Here is a 21,800-nt window from a genome sequence, read left to right as displayed (position 1 = left end):
TAGTTTAAGAAATCCCGATGTTGATCTCGCAACTACTTCTGCTACTTTAGTGCTAGTACCGGTACTTGTAGTAGATTTACAATTTGCAGCTTCTTTGAGTTTTGAAAAATTATCCTCTTTTTCATGGACCCTGTAGGCTGTAGGAGCTGAGAGTCCAGAATCAAGGACATCAACATACATTGTAAATGAACTACAGAAAGAAAAGTCTACAGGAATTTAGCAGGGTGTGACTATGACAACCGCACATGTTTAGCCCTAAGCAAGGACCTGTTACCCAATCTGTTGTGGGATACTTGACGACTCTAATTGGAAAGTAATCACACCCTGGCACCAATATTGTGCCAAATTGCCCAGTGGCCAAACCTTTGATAGTGATCAGAGAAGAATTTTAATAGTTTGAACCCACAAAATGAAAGTGAAATTGCTTTTGGAAAGAGCTGGATATGGTTGGGTTGGAATAAACATTCAAAACAAAAGTAAAAAGTGGTAAAAAATATGTAGTTTCTTGTCCTGCCTTTTTGAAAAAATGAAGGAGGTGGACGATTTTTTTTTTTTTTTTCAAGATGGCGTATTTTCCAAGATGGCGGATGGATTCTTCAATTTTCTCGACTATTTTGCTGATTACAAAATTGTGTCCAAAGGAGCCATAACCCTTAACTAGTTTTTACATGGCTACAATTTTGTTGGAAACAAGGATAGTTACATACATACAGTGTACATACATATGCAAAATATATTGAAATATTTGAAGAAAAAAAAATTTAAAAGGAGGCGACTGGGAAAAAAGGAAGCGGATGGGGAGCCGGGGAGGTTTATTTGGTTCAGCGTAATGATCACAATCGGTTGAGATTTTGTTGCCAATATTTCCTGACAAGGTTTTAATGGGAGATTCCATTGAAAAATCTTTACTACTACTAGTAGTAGTGGGGAGATATAGCTGCATGCTACTATTATGAGATGAAAATCAAGGAAACTGATATTTTTCACTTGGATCTTCACTCAAGTGACTTATTTTAAACAACGTGTTGTCCTTGAAAATGAAATTCAGTAAGTTCATGTTAGTGATTAATTACTAAATATTACAGTTTAGTTTAGATTTAAAAAAAAAAACAATCTCCACACATAACGATGCATGTACCGGTACACACTAGATCCTGCACTCATATTCCTAGCACCTCGCCACATCTGGAGAACCTGTTGAGAGCCCCCAAAGACCTCTCTGACATTCTCCCTGTGTCTTCTGGGGGGTCAAAGGTCAGAGGAGCACTGATCCCCTGACCCCTTCCGGATCCTGTGCCGGGTGTTTGTATTTCTGAGCGGATTTTTTTTTACTGTGCTTGTCCCAAAAATCCAGCTGCCTTAATACTGGAATTTGAACAAGGCTGAGCTTTATGTGTGTGGCACAGACAATGGGCTAACTGTCACACTACTGGTATTTTAATTGGAACATGTTACATGTACATTAAAGGGAATATACATCATTTGCTTTTGCTGTAATTTTCAGAAATGGATGGAATTGGGGGGTTGGAAATATATAGCAAATATAGTTACACTGACTTTTTTGAGGTTTTGGGTTCGAAAATGCTATAAAAACCAAGAAAAACAATCATTTTCCTGTAGTCTGGTTCCCTGACTCCATATACGAAGAAACAGAGCAGTTTACATACATTGGGGAATTGTAAGGTCAGGGAACCAGTCTAGCTGGCTTGTACCCGTTCATAGGTGTGTAATCGATTGCAAACAAGTGCGATGGTCAATTGGGGCCAGTATTTGAAAAAAAGCTAGTTTTTTCCAACGCTGGTCGGCCGACCAGCGTTGGAAATTGATACAAAAATACCACTTTTCTTGAAAATGACAGTATACCAGGTGCCATGATTTTACAGGATGCTTTACACTGTCATTCACTAACAGTCCAGCAAGGTATTTCAAAATGATGTAATAGTTTTATTTTTTGATGTTTGCAAATGTTGTATTTTCCCTTTAAAACAGACGTTTTGGTGTGCATTTGTAGTTTATTAATACTGTTCATGCACTGTAACATAACTGCAGATTTTTAATCCACAGTTTGTTTACAATCGGTAACATACCCGTGAGTGGGCAATAAGCCAGCTAGTCTGGTTCCCTGACCTCACAATTCCCTGGCATCTGTAAATTGTCGCATTTCTTCTGAAACGTAGGATTAGGCAACCATATTACAAGAACAGCATTTTGTCTGGGTTTTTCCGGCATCCACAACCTTGTTTTCATGGGTGCGATCTTGTTGCCCCATGTTGTTTCCCATCATGCCTTGTGCGATCTAAACCCCTGGATCTGTCTTATCTAAATGTGTCAAAATATGACACGTTTAAATTGGGACTGCAGTCGGTGTATCTTACGCGTGACGCCATGTTTAAAATTTTAAAAGTTGTTTTTGTGAAGAATCAATGCTTTCAAACATAGTATGATGTTTCGACGTCGCATTATTTAGCAAGGATTTGTGTGAAATGTACACGTACGTACTTCTTTGGTCTCTTTACAACTGAAGATACTGTTTTTTGGCGAAAAATGAATCCACATCGTACAGGCTGCGGCATCCATGACCACAAAACTTAATAACAGGCCAATGGAACAATATTGGCTAGAAAATGCTAAGCCCCAAATCCGTTCGTTTCTGAAAATTACAGCAAAAGCCAATGTTATTACTTTTAAATCACCTTGTTTCATTGGTGCTTGTGACTGTCCCTAGAAGCAGATTTTTGCTAAGCACATGAATGTTGTCTGTAAATTATGCTTTCCCGTAGGTACAGTCAGGCATGCAACTTTTCCTCGGATCAGCTGATTTGAAAATTGAAAAACAATGTACAAAGTCTGGGAAAAATTTAAATTTCCTCTTTTTTTGTGATTTCCCAGTTGCATGCCTGTACAGTTATGCTCCATCAAATTGGTCCTTTTTTGCTCAGGCTAAAAAAAGCCTTGGTATTGGTTACGTTTGAAGCAAGATTTATCAGCCAAGCTACATTACCACATAATCATTATTGCCTAGCATGTGACCCGCCCGCATTCTTGGGGAAACCTTAGTGTGATTGCAGGGCGATAAATCAGGGGTCACCATGTCAAACCTAGGGTGCCCAAGCTTTCAATCAGTTAAGAAAAGTTGCCAATTTATTGGCATTCACAACTTAAGTTCTGGCTTATATACACTAGGGGAGTCAGGTTGGCGTAGCGGTATACTTTCCTCGCCTTCCACCGCTGTGACCCGGGTTCGAATCCCGCCTGGGCCAACATGTGGATTGGGTTTTCAGTCCCTGCCTGATTCCGTTGGTTTTCCCTTGAATGATCTTAATGGTACCATTGACAGGTGTATAATCATTTAACTTGATTTAAAACTTGCATTTATAAGAAGTATTTACCAATTTTCCCATGTCTGTTTTTACTTACTGAGGTTATCAAAATTCCACTGAAGTAATAAACCCGGACAATTTAATTGAGGATGCATTTTTATTGCAAGTTTGAATGATTCTACAGTGTAAAGGAATTGTATAATGTAAAATATGTTTCCTTTTTAGATACAATGTACATGTATTGGAGGGAATAAGTTATTGAAAAAATGAATTTGTTGAAACATCTAACATGAGACTTTTTTTCCCAGGCTGATTAATTAAGAATTCTGTTGACTGTGGTCATCCTTATTTGTTCATTTTGACATTTTTTTTCCCAACAGGTCCCACAGACAATGAGCCATCCTCCATCCCGAATTCCTCTCTGGCGTCTGGCGATGATTTCTACACCCTCCCGCAGAGCAGCCTGGGCTCAAGCACGGAACCGTACAGCAGCGAGATGTCCGAAGGTGGATGCGAGGACTCCTCCACAACTAAACAGGACGACAGCAGCACTCTGGGAGGCGGGGAGGACAGTAGCGTGCTCGCAGAGGCCAGCACCAAGTCGTTGGGAGACACCGAGGAGAGTCTGTTCAAAGTTGACGGGGACTCTGTGAAGACTGACACATCCCTGCAAAAGCCAGACGTGATTCCCGATGACGAAGTCGTGGACTCTGAACCGCTACCGGAGACTTCCGTCCCATCCAGCGCAAACCAGTCCAGCTTTGACACCGACAGCCCGAGCCTCACCGGCACCCCCGAGCAGTCGCCAAAGAAGAAATCAAAACGGCGGGTGCCCATCCTGAATGTCCCCCTGCCGTCCTTCGGCAAAAAGCATCATCGGTCGGCAAAGTCCCCCGAGCAGTCCTCTGATTCCGACAGGTCCAGCTCCCCAAGCAAGAAGTTCTCCTGGAAGAGGAAGAGCCCCAGGAAAGCTGTTGCTGTTTCTCCCACAGCTGCAGGCAGTGGATCTACTGAAGAAGAAATGCCGAAACAAGCAGACTCAGGACCAATTGAGAAAACGGAAGCAGAGGCACTTGAAGAGAAACACCACTCAGCAAACGTAGAAACTGACCTTAATGTGGATGTTTCTGCAGATATCCCGGCTGACCTATCAGTGGCTGGTGACTATCCAGAAAGGAGAGAAGAAGCATTAGCATCTACAGAGAAAGAGAAGGAAGGAGAAGTGTCTCATGATGAAAATGAAGATGCAGGGCAAGAACATAACTTTCCTGAGAATAAGGAGGTTGATGACCTGCAGGATTCTGGATCCGAGAAAGAAGACACAAGCGCAGCTCTCAATGAAGTTTCAGGAAGAGGAGGGGATGCCGTAGAAGAAGAGTTTGAGTACCAAGAGCAACCCCGGGAGAATGAATCACAACATGAGATGGAAGTCTCTGTAAGCTTCAATGCGGAGGCCTTTTCAATGCCTCCCAGCATGCAGGAGCAAAGCCGTTGTGAGAGCGAGGAGATTGCCAGTGATGGAAGAGAAGAGGCAGAGGATGCACTGGAGGATGATTTGCAGAAGGATGCTGAGAAGACACCCGTTCCTGAAGATGACACCATTGATGCTGAGGATGATGAGGCTCATGAGATGGCTCCTGGCTTTAAACTTGAAGGTAGGTCAACCACTTTCAAATTCATGGTTAAATTACATATTCTAATTTACTCTTCTTTAAATTTTGCCAAAGTTTACACATTCAGATGGTGAAGAGTTCTTATTTGTTCAACTATCAGTACGTACAGTATGTAGCACAGATGTTAAAAACTGGTAATAATTTGGATGAGCTTCACAGCAAAAGCACTAGCTATTGCTTCAAAAGTTAATATAAATCAGTTAGTCATTACAAAGATGAGTTTTGCCCAATATCTCTTTGATTTTTTATTTATCTTGAACAGCCTGGTTATATATGGATCTCTAGTTTTCTCTGTTCCCTGATATTAATCCATCGTCTTTGTTCATGTTAAATAAATTATGTAGATCAGGGTCTTGGGTTAGTCACAACACTGCAGATTAGTGGGTGACCATGTAAAAGGCCTAGTGGTCATTGAATACTGCAAACTATCATTGGGAGGGCATTTCATGCGGCACCTACGGTACTTGTCACTTTTTGTTGGCATGACAGTGAGCTGGATGGGAACTTCTGGTGAAATGGTCAGTCTGAAAATAAGTACGTAACCAGATTTTGAAATCTCTGATTTCTCCCACCACTAATAACAGCCAATCTTTGATGTGTTTGCTTTGGTATGAGAAGACATGTTGTGCATTCCCTTCACTGGCATCAAAACCAATGGACTCCAAAGATAGACCTTTGAAAATGTTCCACTGGGTACATGATCCTAACAAGCCACTAAAGTACATGACTCGACCACCTTTTTACTCCAGCTATGCACTGAAGATGAAAACAACACCAGAATTATTACAGCGTATAAATACTGACATTGCATGCAGTGCACAGCCAGTACTATGGTTTCCCAATCCCCCAGTCGGAATTTACATTTGATCTGTTGTGTGGTCAAAACATGCCACTGGTCCGTTTACAAGCACAGGATAATAAATGTTTGTTTACAAGTGATTTGATACAACGTAAACAAGAGATTTGTTGTAATTGACCTCCAAGTTGGATATGGCCACACTCCAGGGCCAGACCAAGGATTGGTTCCTGATAGTGATTTGATGGAAAACACGCATTCAGTCCTGAACTTTCTTGTAGTTAGTAATGAGCCATGTAACTTTTCAACCACTGCATTGTGTGGTGTAGTGATCTATTGGATCTTGAGTGTAATAGTGAAGCCACTGGAAACAGCAGAAATAGGGTAATTACTGTAATGTACTGTTTTCCTTCGTTTTAATTTTACAGGTTTGTTTAATTGACAATTCATAAATACCTAAGACAGTTTACGCATTCCTGTTGGTCGAGAGCCCGTCACGTGGCCGGTCTTAAACAGATGATAAAGACATGGCTAGCTGGTCTTAAACACTTTTCCAGTGTCACAATAAAATGTGGACTCCTAAAAATCCAGTGCCTCTTATCGTTTCATTGTTTGAACGTTCACAATCCTCACGTAGGCATGCGCAACACTACCAGGGAGTCAGAATTTTAAAGTTCTAAATTCAAAACGCAACGCGCCTGGTGCGTTCTGCGCGACATCGCGCAGAACATGATACGCACGCGTCAATCTCCATAAAAGGGTTGTTTACATCTTACTCGCCAGCTGAACACTCCATTATTTTGCAAGAGGGATGTTTCAAAAAGCATAAAGTGAATTTGTTGAACAAAATCGGGATGTTTTGAACGAATTATATGATTTTTTCTTACCGAAAAGGTATTTATGAATGGGAATAAATATGTGCTCCGTCGGTATTTATCACTCTGTTTATTAAAGACCACTTAGAGTCTGGGTGCTGATAATTACCCTCGCCTCCGGCTCGGGTAATTATCAGCACCCAGACTCTAAGTGGTCTTAAACAGAGTGATAAAAACCTCCGAAGCACACATTTATTCCCTTAGTTAAACGAAGGACCCTATCTGTTTATTTGCTATATTGTAACTCAGTTAAAGTTTCATAGTCTATGTGTAAACTACACTTGTGGGAGAAAAGATGTTTTGGTTAATTTGTCAAAATTGGGTTGAATGTATGTAAAAATAAAGGGCCTGCATGTACCCGGTATGTTCCAAAAATCAAGGAGCCAGATTTTTTTTTCACAGGAATGACTGTGTTGTTCAACAGTGTTGGGAGCTGTTGTAATGTCTGTAAATTTGTGAAACAGTTTTATTGTCATTCTGGTATCAGATAATGTTGGCTTTTCAGTTTTCTGAAAAATTTGTATGGTTTCCCCATACCATATGCTGAGGAAACTACTATTTTTCTTCCAAGTCACGGAAATTGTTTTTTCAGTAACATTGCAATATTGAGCAAAAATTTACTTTTACATGATATACTGGTACAATGTAGATGAACTGCACATGTACCGTATGTAGCCTACCGTACTGTACATGTATTTATCAGACGTGATACGAGACCAAAGATTTATTAAATCGATATGCTAAACATGAAGCATCAAGAATATTGATTAACATTGATCAGTGTGAATTAGCTTGCCCCATTGATTCGGATTCACTTTCGTCTGCCGAGATTTTCCTATATTAGATTGAATGTGTGCAGGTTGATGGCTTATTACCGGAAGTCCATTGACGGTCATTAATTGGGCCATCTGGTGTCATTTTTTGTCCATGGAAAAAAATCACAGTGTGAGGATAACCAATTAATGAGGGGTGGAGCTGGGGGAGGTGGGTTTTCTTTTTTTTGGGGGGGGGGGCACTTATCCAAGGTCTTTCACCACTTCCAAATTCACCCTACGGTACATGTAGTTCCCCTTCTTGCATATAATCATGTGCTTATCTTTGTTATGTTTTTTAATATTTTGTACAGGAAAAATTCATATGTCGGCCAGCCTAGAAGTCCACGCATCACCCACTCATCATGTATCTTCCCCAGCTGATTTCATCTACACCAATAAGTCTGTGGAGACGGGAGAAGATGAAGAAGTGGCCGATGTTGAGACTCCAGATGTACCTCAAGGAGGGGTCAATGGGGAGCTAACGGCAGCCGAAAAGATCCTGGCCGAATGCAACCAGCTGGTGGCAGATGATTCTGTTGGGGATGTCCAGTTCACCCCGGACATGCTGAGTGAGTTCACCAATACCATCAATGCTTTTGAGGACAAAGAGGAGAGGGAAGATTTTGGAAAAGGAGGGGATGAAGAAAAGGAAGGAGATGAAAAGGTCGAAGAAGGAGAGACAGAAGGATTGGAGATGAATCATGGAGAGGAGGAGGAGGCTTTGAATGTAGAGGGCGAAAATAGCTTTGGAGTGCACATTGAGGCAGGCATGAGTGGTCCAGCATTCACCAATGTTGCCGAATCTGTTCCTGTAGATGTGGGATGTCAGATGACCTGGGAAGATGAAGTAGGTGAAGACAAAGTTGATCAAGACGGAGTTGCTGGGGTGCATGGAAGCAATGAGATCTTATTTGGTCTGAGCCGTGAACTGGAAGTATCAGAGGATGCAGACAACAGGAGTGTCTCATCATCTACATCTTCATCATCATCATCAGGAAGCAGTACTAAGGGAGCATCTGGGGAGATCTTTGTTGCCGGGATTTCTTTGAAAGAAGATGAGACTACAGCAGATATCAAGATCCTTGACTCAGCCTCTCCAGATGTGGCTGAGGTTGAGGTGAGTACCAAGGCTCCCAGTTTTGAAGAGATCAATACAGCTCTACCGGATCCTGAATCAGCTCAAGTATCAGTTGAGGCTGAGCTTCCAAAAAGCATTAACTCCACATTATCTGTAGATGTTCCCTCATCAAGTATTCCTGAAATTTCACCAAGCGTCCAGGACCTCTCATCTGATTCTAGTCCAGGAGGAGGGGTCCAAGTTGTCATGAATGAAGAAGGGTCTGCAGAGCCTGATGTGGAAGTTCCCTCCATCACATCACCAGACGTGAAGCAGAAAACTAAATCAAAGGGTCTATTCTCAGGCTTCAATTTCCACCTGCCACGGTTAAGAGTAAGAGGAAGGCGTTCCGGTAAGTTGAACGTTGCATCAAAGAATGATCGTCCCAGTGTTGACGAGGGTACAATCAGCTTCAATGTTGATAAAGAGAGGGAGGCAGATGATGGAATCCAGGCAGAAAATCCCGGTATATCAAAGGCCTCATCTGAATTGGACATAAGCAGAAGGAGATCATCTGGTTGCAACGAAGAGTTTGTCCTCGACAACAAGGCTCCCTCGGTTCCCGATGTTTCTCGGCGAGAGTTGGCACTCAAGAGATCCAAGAAGAAATCGTTTACACTCCCAAACATGCATCTTCGGTTACCAAGGTTCAGCGTAAAGAAGTCTCTCAAATCCCCAACAGCCAATAAAGTTAGTTTGCCTAATCCTGAGGAGGTCAACATTGAGTGCCCAAGCGCAGAGAGCAATCCTTCATTAGATGGTAACGTTGGAATTAAGGTTGATGTTGCTACTGTTGAGTCTTGTGAGGCTGAAGTCGCAGTTGAGGGCGATCTAAAAGCAACCATGCCGTCATCTGCTCAAGAGAAAGCTGTCCTTGAAGTCCAGATGCCATCTCTGAACACTGCTGAGGTAGAAGCACCAGAGGCCGAAGCTAATCCCTCTGGCTCATCAAGCAAAGAAGGCAGCATCAGTGTTAATGTTTCTTGCGGCAAACCACAAGTTGATGGACTCTTCATCGCAGTGCCTGCTTTTGTAGAGGGCGATTCAGATCCTGACGAAAGTGTACCGAGTCTGGATGGTGAAGGGGATTTGCCCGAAGTGACCACCAATCTGGAAACCAATGATGTTGATGCCAAATTGCAAGCTTGGGGAATGGATATCAGTATTCCGTCAGTTAGTGATTTCCAGTCTGATGTTGATATGAAACCAGGGACCAATGCTGCAGATATAAATGTTGAGGCAGATTTTCCAGAAACACAAGTGGAAGCATCTGTAAAATGTGATGTTGATGTCACCAAACCAGCCTGTCCAGCAGTTGATAGTGATGAGGCAGAGTTTTCAGGTGAACCAGAAGAGTCTTTTCCACCTGATGGTCTGGCCGATGCAGGGACTGATCTCTCATGCGGTATTGAGGGTGATGTCCAGGTTGATGTGGAAAAGGCAGAAATATTGCATTCGCCTGTGGATGCTGTCCTTAGTGTTGGTACACCGTGTAATACCAATGTAGAAGTTGAATTACCTGAAGCTGGTGGAGTTGTTGAAGAAGCAGATTCCCTCAAGAAGGGAAGCTCTGAAGACATTTTTGTCAATGATTTGAATGTGAAGGACTGTGGGGATAGTGAAGTTGTGGGCGTTGATCTGTCAACTGGACTTGCATTGTCAGCAGGAAGTGGAGACGCTTCTTTGGAAAATCAAGTCGAGACAGGTGAATTGTCACTGCAGGCAGAGAGCAAGGCTTCTGATGTAAGTGATGGGCAATCGAAGTCGCCAGATCAGATGAATTCCCCGACCAAGCACAGATTCAAGCTCCCCCACTTGCATTTCTCGCTGCCAAAGTTTGGCGGATTGCACTCTCCGACAAAGAAATTCTCATCCAAGAAATCCAAGATGGTCATCTCTCCCAGCACCGAGGCATGTGCTGCTGGATGTGAAATTCCTGATGGTGCTGATAAAGCGGAGAAAGTTGGTGAACCAGTTTTCAACAATACAGCCAAAGAAGTGGAAGAAACAGTACCAGAGCCAGTTCTTGAAAGCGACCTGCAGGCATCCTTTGTGAAGCCTGAGGTAGACATAGGAGGAGACCTGGAATTGAGATTGGGGGGCTTTGAAAGAAAAGAAGATGAACCCTTCAACATTGTCAAAGATGATGTAAGAGCTAAGTTAGATTTTGACGCTGAAGAAATTCCACCAGAATTCATTATGAAAATCGGCAATGCTGATTGCAGTGTTAATGGAATTGAGCAGGACTGTAATCCATCAGGCCTGGATGATCTCGACGTCCGTCTGGCTGATATCTCTTTCGGGGCTCAAGTAAGCCCTGCTTATCCAAATGGAGATGCTGATAAGGATGACTGTGAGTGCCATGTCGGCACGCAAAGCCAAGAGGATCCCAGCAGTTCCGTGGACCTGAACTGGGAAGACGAGATGTGTTCTAGGGTGCAGGTGGATGCACCCAAGTACAAATTATCGGATATCAAGGGTGGTCTGTCGCTGGGCGTGGTCGTTAGTGAAGATGGGTCAGCTCACAGTGACATCGAAGAGAAGGTGCCAGAAGATGAGACTGATGGGGAAGTAGCTGATGTTGCTGAGCTGTCCGTGCCAGAGATGCCAGAATTGGCAGTGAATTCTCCAGAGGAATGTTACCCGGAGATAACCTCATCACCTCAGTCTGGAACCCCAGAGGTCAATCTCTCAGTGGATGCCACCAGCGCTCAGCGCAAGCAGAGCACCTCATCCCAAGCCTCTGCTAAGTCCACTTCGTCTCACAATTCCCAGACAAATGCCAGCGAGCTCCCAAAGAAAAAGAGTGGCATCATAGCTTCCCTGGGCCTCCCCAAGCTTCATTTCAAGCTCCCCTCTCCGCGGTCCAAGTCCCTGGACAGACATGCCGCTGACTCTAGGCACCCAGAGGTGCATCCGGAAGCTACCTCCTCTACCTTGCCGGCGGCAGGGAAATCCACCAAGAAGCCAGGTGGGAAGAGATCCAAGAAGGGTAGATGGAAGCCTGGGAAGTCCTCCAGCAAGGGAAAACAAAGGACGGGATCAGGAGGCAGCACCGAGGGAACACCCAAGCCAGCCAGTGATGTTGGCATCAGCGGCAACATCAGGGGAGACTTGGAGATGGACATCAATGGACAGCCAAGCTGGGAGCTGGATCTGAATCAACAGCCAAGTAAGTCAACTTTCTGTAATGAATTTTCCAAATAGAGCTTCACTTTTAAGGTACGGTCCATCATTGATAATTTGTGCATTTTGTTCGTTTGAAGCAACAAAAGTGCTCAAAACCTAAAAGAAGGGTGTTGAACAACTAACCTGAAGAAGTTTCAGCTCAGCTTCAGCTGTATATTCCAAGAAAAACAGCATTCTAGGATCGGGATTTCAAATCAAAAGTTGCTGAATCATGTTTTGAATTGGGCCTGAATTCAGCGTCCAAGACACGTGCTCACTGAGCCGATTGCATCTACGCGATGTCGCACACCAATCCGACGAATTATTGCAACCGCATGTGCGTTGTGCAAACGCTCGCGCGTGCTTCGCCAAATAAAAAAACCCAACTACTTACGGAAATTTCAAGCGGTGCGTCTTGGCCTTCTTTCATTGCTTTCTTCAAAATGACAGCTTGCCAGAAAGAATACAATGTAATTTCACAGGGAGTTTAGTCCCCTTGCTACCGGTATCTTTCAACCAAGCATGTTTTTCAACAATAATTACGTCAGACTGTCGTCAGTTACATTTTCGATAGCTGCAAATGATGGACTGTAGCTTTAAATCAACAAGGTGATACACTTTACCGTGTAGTTTGATAGTATTGAAACTAAACAAGTTGAAGTACATGTATGTACCTCTTTTTATCAAATGCCACAAGTATGAATCAGCAAGATGTTTACTTACAACATCATCAAAAGAAAGCATGCTGAAGACTTTTGATCAGAAAACCAGGAACATGTAGAACACACACATACATTATAAGTCATCCGTTGACACCATTTCTGAAGTGGAACATTTTCTGTCTCAAAGGCTTGATGGAACTTGACACATTCCAGCGAATGTTGGGCATTGTATGTCTTGTTGGAACAGCAGGAGAACAGTCGGGGGCCAAATTTGTAGTTTATTTGCACTTGGAATTACGGTAGTAACTTGGATTGAAGAAATGTTTTGTGGTATGTTGAATTGCCCAGGGCCAAAATCGCACCAAGACACAGTACCAATTTGCCAGAGGATAGTTCTCATGTAAAGTGCACACTGCTTCACGAATTGGAAAAATGTATCATTGATTGCAAGCAGGGATACACGGTGTACCGGTACCAGTTGGCCTTATCATGGTACAACTGTTTCCTCTCAATGTTTAAATTCACTTACATGTAAGTCTAAGATGCTAAATACTGCCAAAAATAGAGCTACCAGTAGTATTAATGGTATCTACGTGTACATGTACCTGTACCTGGTAGAGTACATGTACATCATATGCAGCTATCCAAAAAGTAACTGACAAACTTATTGTTGAAGAGCTCACTTGGTTTACAGATAGTAATGGCACTAAACTCCCTGTGACATTATTCCCTCTGGAATGCCGTCATTTTGAAGAAAACAGTAAAAGAAGGCCATTTCGAATGATGCGTCAAGTGACGCATTTTTGGAAATTTCTGTTAGTAGTTGGTTTGTAATTCGGTGAATCTGTGACACACATGCACGCGTGGTTGATATTATTCGTCGGTTCAGTTTGTGGCATCGCGTGGCTGCAATCGGCTGAATGAGAACGTGTCCCAGATACTGATTTCGGGAGCAATTCAAAAATGACTCGGCAACTTTTGAGTTGAAATTGAGATCCTAGAATATTGTTTTCTCAGAATATACATGTACAGCATTCACTGAGCTAAAACTTCATCAGGTTAGTTGTTAAGCACCCGTCTTAAGATTTTGAGAGCTCTTGTTGCTTCAAACGAACAAAAAATGCACATACTACAAATGACCTACCCTACCGTACCTTTATGAAGGAGAATAATATTGGCGGGGATTTTTCACCTTTTTCAGGTTTACAGGAAATTGTCCTAACAATATACATATCTAATTGTTTTTCCTTGGCTGTGAGCCTGGGATTTCTATGATTTCTCTGATATTCGTTTCCCAGAAGTTGCCAATATGAAAAAAAAAGGTTCCCAGAAGTGTAACGGATCATAACAATCAATCTATAATGCTTTTAATACTTTATCAGGTTGTTTATTACCAGCGGCAATTCCTTAAAAACAGGAATTCTTTTGCTGAATAGAAGTTCCCAGAACTGCTCTCATCCTGTGCATGCATTGTCAGTGTGTATTACAAATGACAACAACCAAGTCACCGTGGACAACTTTCTTATCGACCGAACAGCCAATTTAATGTGTGCCAGGATTATGTGACCATTTACCGAACTCCCCCGTAATCGTGTTGTTGTCCAGCCAAGTGTCCAGCGTGGAGCGGAGAAAAAAACTCTCAGCATGAGAACGCCTCAAGAATTTGCCTGCTGTTAGCTGGGAATCGTAATCATAATCCGTGCCCCTTTACTGTGCATCTGTCGTGTTATCTCAGCTATTCGCTGTCAGGGGTCAGTTTCAAACTCAATGGTCAACATCAAGAAGGCAGTATTCCGTGGGACTTTGGGTTGTAAAGTTTAATGGAATTGGATTTTTATCTTTTGGGATCAGTTCTGGCATTTGTCTTTGGTTGACAATATGTAAGTGACTCCGAATAGGTCAAAAAAGAGGAGAACACTTGAAAAATGTGTGATTTGTTGAATGAAGAGAGCACTTGAAGATCTGTTTTTCTTGGTTTTAGAAACAAAAGGTCGAAAAGAATCAACCAACTATTGTTGACTATGTTGAGCCAAGTGTGATCGTGTCTGAATCATGTCCAAGCGTTAAGCATCTGTACAAGGATGACAGGGATCTGATAGGATTTTGTTTTTCAACGTCCATGGTTTTTATCTGCTCTTTGGGAGGTGAATTTCATGACGGAAAGGTCGTTTATAATCTCATTCATGGTGAGAAAAAAATTGATTTGACTTTTTACATGAGGTCTGCTTCTCGTCTAGTAGTTGAACATGGTGTTACAGTGTAGTTTTGTTATACAAAAAATCCATCCGAGCTGATACATGGTTTGCGAGAGATTTGATTTTGCTGTCGGAAAAAAAAAATCCCCATGATTTGAACCTCTTGCCTCTGGATTCTGTTTGGAAACAGAAGTTGTATTTTGTAAAACCTACAGTATGTTTGTTGGCAATCTCTTAATTTGTCAATATGTTTGTCCTGGAGGTGGTATTATTCAAAGGTGAAAAATAGGAGACTGTCTACACGCATTCGTGTACATACATGCTATGAAGTACATGTACGTACCGGTATACATGTACATGTATGTGCTGTGATTATTTGGCAATTGGCCGGGATAGCCCACAAAAGTCTTTCGACTTATTTCCAGTGGGGTCCCTTAGTCAGGGGTGTGAAATCTCAGCTTTAAAGCTGATTTCAGCTTTGTTTTTGTTTTGGATTTCAGATTTTTTTTTTCAGCTTTTTCCCTCACTTGCTGTGTACAATGATATATGGGAGATTTCCAAAATTCAGCTTTTTTACACCTTTTTCAGCTGTTTTCAGCTATTTTTTATCAGTGGTCACTCACACCACTGCTTGGTAGAAGATGTGGAAGGAAATTACAGTTTTAGTGGTGGGAGGAAAAGCCCAGAATGATATTCTAGGGAGTACCCACGGACTCGGGCAGGGACTTAAAACCCAATCCACATATTAGCCCAGGCGGGATTCGAACCCGGGTCACAGCGGTGGAAGGCGAGGAAAGTACCGCTTTCAAGTTGGTACGGTAGCGCACCTGTCTCTTATTCTGGAAGTAGTGCTGGTTCAAATTCCACCCAAGTAAGTTTTTGTTCATTCTTAAGTCGGTTTATGTCCATTTAGTCTGGTACCCTTGTGGTCTGCAGTCCTTCTGATTTGAGGCTTGCGACCACACTCCCACACCATCGCACACCTAAAAGCTTCCCGAGAAGTGTGAATAATTGCACGCCTGAATTTCCCTGGACCACAGATCACACACCTAGAAAACCACACACCTAGAAAAAAAACACACACCTAGAAAAATCCAGATGTGCCCTTTTCCACACGCCTGCGATTTTCAAATCGGAAGGACTGGGCCTGTCAGAAAGACACTGGGTCAGAAAAGTCAGGATTTTTGTCTCTGATTCAGTTCATGCTATGGATGGTTGTCAACTTGTCATGTACTTGTACATGTACATGTACCTGTGTTTGATTTCAAGGAAGGAATGTGCTCATTGCATGACGTGGAAAAAAATTGGTTGTAAAATTTACATGTGCACCAAGTACAGCATACATGTAACTCGTCATACATGTAACTTTTTATCTACATGTACATGTATCTATAGACGAGTGTTATTACATTGTATTTTGTGCAGGTACTGGTATCATACATGTACCCGGTACATGTAGGTTAACAAGTTGTATGCAGTACCTTGTATTTGACAAGCAGACCTGTTGACACCTCTCGAGTTGTGAAATACAATCTAAAGTGGGGTTTATTTTCCTTCAATACAAAAATGAAAGTACATTCCAGAATGAAGTGTCATATCATCTTTATTGCGGCAGATTATAATCGATTTTTAGAAAAATAGCCAGTGAGATGAAAATTGAAAGTGAAATTTTTTTTAAGGCTTGTAGCAAACCACCAAATTTCTTTCCCACAGAAATTCCAAAAAATCTTCCGCATGGGAACCTGTTACTATAGCAGTGAAAAAATCAAATCCAAACAGATTGTAATAGCCACCCTTTTATACCCTAGGTGATCAAATTGTGCTTGGGAAAAAAAATTGATGAAATTATGGAATCTCGGCTCATAAATTGCCCCGGGTGAAGCCAGTATCAAATTCCCGAGGCTTGAGAGTTACCAGCCCTGTGACTGACCAGTTTTTCGTGGGTGTGCATTCCTGGTCCTGTCCCAACCAAAGTTTGGAGAAGTTTACAGAAAAGTACATTTTGTAAATGAAACTGAACTCGGGGTTTGATCAGATTTCATCCTGCTGAGCCTGAGGTTGGTTGAAGCCGTGTTTGCAATGGACTTTTGAAGAATAAAACACCATGACTTTTTCCCCGTCAATTTTCATTAAAGGGAATGTACAACATTTGCTTTTGCTGTAATTTTCAGAAATAAATGGATTTGGAGTATTAGTACATTGTACATGTATGTTATAGCAAATATTGTTACACTGACTTGTTCCACGTTTTGGGTTCGTAGATGCTGGAAAAACCAAGAAAACCAATCATATTCTTATAGTCTGGTTCCCTCACCCCACTGAAGATGAAACGGAGCAATTTACAGACTTTGGGGAATTGTACATGTGTACTGTATGTAAGGTCAGAGAATCAGTCTAGCAGGCTAGTCTTTACAGGTGTGTAATCAATTGCAAAGAAAATGCAGACGAACTAAATATGACTAGTGGTAGGTGCCCTTTTTGAAAAAAAGCCAGTTTTCTCTAACGCTGGTTGGCTCATCAGCGTTGGAAAAATACAGTTTTTCTTGAAAATATCAGCACACCAGGAGCCACAACTTCCTACAGGATGCTTTAGACTGCCATTCCCTAACAATCAAGTAAGATATTTCGTGATGATTTGATAATTTTGTTTTTTGATGTTTGCAATGTACATCTTCCCTTTAAGTATGGACTAACCCAGTAAGGTAGTGGATAATGGAGCACATGGGTAGTTTGAATGTCTTGCTAAGAAATCAGTGGCTTTGGAACTTTGGCTGCCTTTGAAATTTGAAAAGAAAGTATGTACATGTACAATAAGACACTGCAAATTTGATAGAAAGAAGAAATACGGTCATCAGTATTGTAGAAGCATTTCAGAAATGGAACATTGAATTCATTTTGAAAGTTTGAAGAAACCCTTTATCAACCGAACAATGGGTCGATTATCTCTGAGACAACGATGCCATTGTTGAATTTTTTCCACCGGCAACAAATCTGTCCACACACAATCCATCCACATGTTCTTGCCCCCAAAAATGTCAAATATTCAGTGTTGTGGTTTAACCTGGTCGGTCACATCTGAAGATGTTATCGCCCCGCAAAATACATGTAAAAATTGCCTTATTGTCAAGGGTCTAATTTCAGTCATATAACCCTGCTGAAAGTGCCCACAGAGTTCACCGCCTGTTTGTATTGGCACAGAACCGGTAATTGTGTATGAGGAGGGGAGCTCTCTGGATCAATTTGATGGGTGCATGTATCACTGTGGTATGGGGCACTCTGCTAACAGCCTGAACCACAAACATGCCTATCCATACTATCTGATTTCCATATAGCGAAACTAGGGACCTGACAATTTAGGGTGAAAATCACTCTGTCAAATGCTTTGAAAGAAGAATCTCATCAGTGAGTTCAGTAGAAATTTAAGGGGAAACTTGACCTATTTGATTTAATGAATTTAAACTATATGTACATGTATGTGTGAATCATTTTGCTCCAGCCATTTTGAAGACTTTTATATTATATTCATAAATACCTGAGAGACAGTGTATCCATTCCTACTGGCCAAGAGCCCGTCACATGGTTGATTTTAACCAGTTCGCGCCGGGATTATTTTGACATGGACCGGACCAAGGCGTGAGATGTAAATTTCATGAACCTTGATGCCAGATGGGTTCAGGCCGTCATCTGCGGTACACCCTGATATTTCCGGCCTCGCTCGCTGTGAACAGGTCGCAGACAGATATTTCCAGCCTGGCTCATTGCGTGTATACACGTCATCCGTCGTGAACTGTTTAAACAGTTGATAAAACACTGATTGGTTTTAAACACTTCTGTTACCGCTGCGTTCAGCGCCACATCGTGCGCCAATCTCCATTTTTAGTAGTACTAGAAGTACTCGCGCAAGGCACATACCATACTCTACATGTAGAGGGGTGTTTCGCAAAACAGAAAGTAAAACTGTTGAACAAAATCGTTGGAAATTTAGAATGTTGGATTTTGATCGAAAGACCTGAATGGGAATAAATATGTGCATGGCCAGTATTAAACAAACTTAAAACAGGCCAGGGGCCTGGTCTCCTTCGGCTCAGGCCATTACCAGCATCGAGGCCCCTAACCGGTTTTAAACGTTCCGGCCAATACTTGTGTAAAACTGGCCAAGCACATATTTATTCCCTTATTAATGTACAGTCATTTTCCCTTCGCAGTTTACTTGAAGATGTGGAAGAAATACGGTAACAGATGCATTGTGAATACCGCAGTTGCTTTGGTTCTTTTGCTGTTAATATTTCACTAAAAATATTTTACACACAAAAATAGTAAAAACTAAGACCCACCTGTACCATAAACGTCAGTCATTACCAAAAGACTTTCTATTTTTCTCGTGTTAAATAAGTATTACAAAAATAAATGCCCCAAGGGTGTTATATTAAGGAGTTGGTATCTTGGCACATAGCCAAGTCGTCCACCACCTTTGACCCTATAGGAAACCCTACCCAACATTCCACGGTAAAAATTTTGATGTAACCGCCAACCCGAATGCCAGGGGAACGAGCGAGCGAACGACCCACATATTCTCCCTGTCCGTCCTGAAATCTGTCTATTTATTTACTCGAGATGAACTTATAATCATCCCAAATAGCTTCCAATATATCGTCAGCTCGGAACATGTGGGAGGCGATGAGAAATGTCCTATGAAAACATGTAAATAAAGAGAGAGGATATTTCAAAATATTTTTTCTTCCGGGATGTCTAGAGGTAATTTGCCAGTGGCCTGACAAGGACAGAAATTCTTTTTTTTTCTGAAGTGTTGAAGTGTAACATCAAGTAGCATGTTCCAGTTCAGTAGGTTTGTGTTGCGGTGGGCGGTGAATTTATTTGATTGCTCTCATGTATAGAATCATTTGTACACAGATTTCAGGTTAATGAACTTGCATGCATTAGATGTTTGCTTTGGTCTGGCTTTGAATCAATAAACATTAGTCCTCAATGTTATTCCAGTGGCTGTTCCTATCATTGCTGGGAATAATCAAATTAAATTGTGACAGGAGTTAATAAAAACATACCGGTATGTGTACATGTACCAGTATGTACGGTACGTGTATGTTCCAGGGTTTGTCTGGAAAATAAAAAATTTGCAAACATCAAAAAACTAAACTACCAAATCATTATGAAATAGCTTACTTGACTTTTTGTGAATAATAGTCTTAACTCTTTCGCTACGGAATTTAATTTACCTTTTTCGTCCCAACTGGACGTAATTCAAAGCTGAAAATTCCGCCGAGCGTCGATGTGGGCGCCGCCATCTTTGAATGTATCTCCGTAAACAAACTGCTCACAATAACAAAAAGCGCACCCCAGCCAGACGGAGAGCCGCTGGCAGCGGCTCGAACTAGGGTCAGAGGTTATACGATATAAATTATGTAGATATGGCCCACGTCATGGGGACATCCTGTTTATTCATAGCGACGCAACCGAGCCGCTGCCAGCGGCTCTCCGTACGACCTGTACAATTTGTATGAGCCGCCGTCAGCGGCTCGCCGTAGCGAAAGAGTTAAGCATCCTGTGAAATCATGGCACCTGGTGTGCTGTCATTTTCCAGAAAAGTGGAATATTTGTATCAATTTCCAACGCTTGTCCAACCATTGTTGGGGGAAAAAAATTACTTTGTTTTAAATACTGCCCCCAGTTGATCAAATTTAGTTTATAGTCTGCATTTTTGTTTGCAATTACATGTAGTTACACATCCGTGAAGCAGGGTCAGGAAACCAGACTAGAAGAACACCATAAAAAATATCTTGATTTTTTACAGAATCTATATGCACACAAAACTTACATACCGGTAGGTCAGTGCACAATGTAACAGTATTTGCTATAAAATATTAACCCCCAAATCCATTCATTTCTTAAAATTACAGCAAAAGCAAATGTAAGCTTTAGTTTGAACAGAGCCCCCCCCCCCCCCCACCCCCCTAACCAAAGAAAAAGATATTATTTGAATTGGGGCTTCTCAAAGTGTAAGGGGTTGAGATTCGTTCAATTTTGTCTGGCTGTAGGCCTAATTGAATTACCGGTGTATGACACTGGTCAGACAGAGCAGAGTAATACCACAGATCATGATGGATTAACATTTTGCCCTCTTTGACTAAATCGATTCTCAGTGAAGGAAGTTCTGGTAGAGCTGTCTCAGTAAAATTCCATAAAATCAGATGATTTCAGATAAAATTATACATGTAAATCCAGAAATCAAGACAATCAGACCTTGTGCTAAGATATTTTTCTTACTAGCCACTGGGCTAGATCACTTTACACAAATTTGCTCGAGGATTATTTTTTTTGTGGTTAATTCCAATTTTAAATTCGCGAAGTCAATTTTGAAGCCTGCCCTTACATTTAGTGTTCTCTTTCTGTGTTCCATTTAGGCAAAGTGTTGCAATACTAATGGGAGAATTGACAATTATAATGTTACACTTGTACTAGAGCCCACAATACATGTAGTTTTCACAATAGTTTCACAGTAATTGAACTACATGTAAAATATGTACAAATGTACCGGTAATGTGCAGGCCTATTTCCTTTATAAAATTCAAATGTTGATTTACTGGTATTATTTATGTTTAGAATGTTCATATTTTCATTGATAATTATGTGTCCTACTGGTAGCTACCAGCACAAAATATTCATTGCAACTTTGTAAGTAAAAAAAAAAGTTTGAAAACAAGAGTAATTTTTCGTATTTGAAAAATTTCACATTGCATCACACAAAAATGTAGCTGGCACTAAAATCAGTCCCATGCCGACAACCACTTACCGGTAGGTTATAAGAATCAATTTTAAACCACTCTGGCTTAAATACAAAATCTATATTTGATATAGATTGCAATCAATGCATGTGTAATCATCTTCAGTGCTACACTACATGTGAGATTGACAATGTCACTTTCCTATGTGAGTTTAATCATGGACCATGGTCTGTGGTTTAATCCATGGGCATGAAATACACAACGTACATGTAATGATGTTTTTGGTTGGACAAAATGGATTGCTGTCGTTGAGGGAAGAACATTTACATACTGTACTTCATATTATTGGTCAGGTTTTGTCCAGTAATGTTCAATTGTTTCAGTTTACATGTAACTCTGACCCCAAAAAGGAACAAGTTTTTTTTTTTGACTTAAGAAT

At 41.4% G+C, this 21,800-nt stretch overlaps 1 protein-coding gene across 1 annotated transcript in view; it reads left to right on the top strand.

Moving 5' to 3' along the window:
* LOC119739788 overlaps window positions 1-21,800 on the top strand; it is a 63,610-nt gene that overhangs the window by 5,261 nt on the left and 36,549 nt on the right. The window contains exons 2-3 of the mRNA XM_038214862.1: window positions 3,701-4,975; window positions 7,791-11,768. Of these exons, the coding sequence (XP_038070790.1) occupies window positions 3,701-4,975; window positions 7,791-11,768 (5,253 nt within the window). The remainder of the gene's footprint in view (window positions 1-3,700; window positions 4,976-7,790; window positions 11,769-21,800) is intronic.

This window comes from Patiria miniata, unplaced genomic scaffold (genome assembly GCF_015706575.1).
Source record: "Patiria miniata isolate m_02_andy unplaced genomic scaffold, ASM1570657v1 HiC_scaffold_4, whole genome shotgun sequence".
NCBI classification, from domain to species: Eukaryota; Metazoa; Echinodermata; class Asteroidea; order Valvatida; family Asterinidae; genus Patiria; species Patiria miniata.
This window is presented reverse-complemented; position numbering and strand designations above follow the sequence as displayed.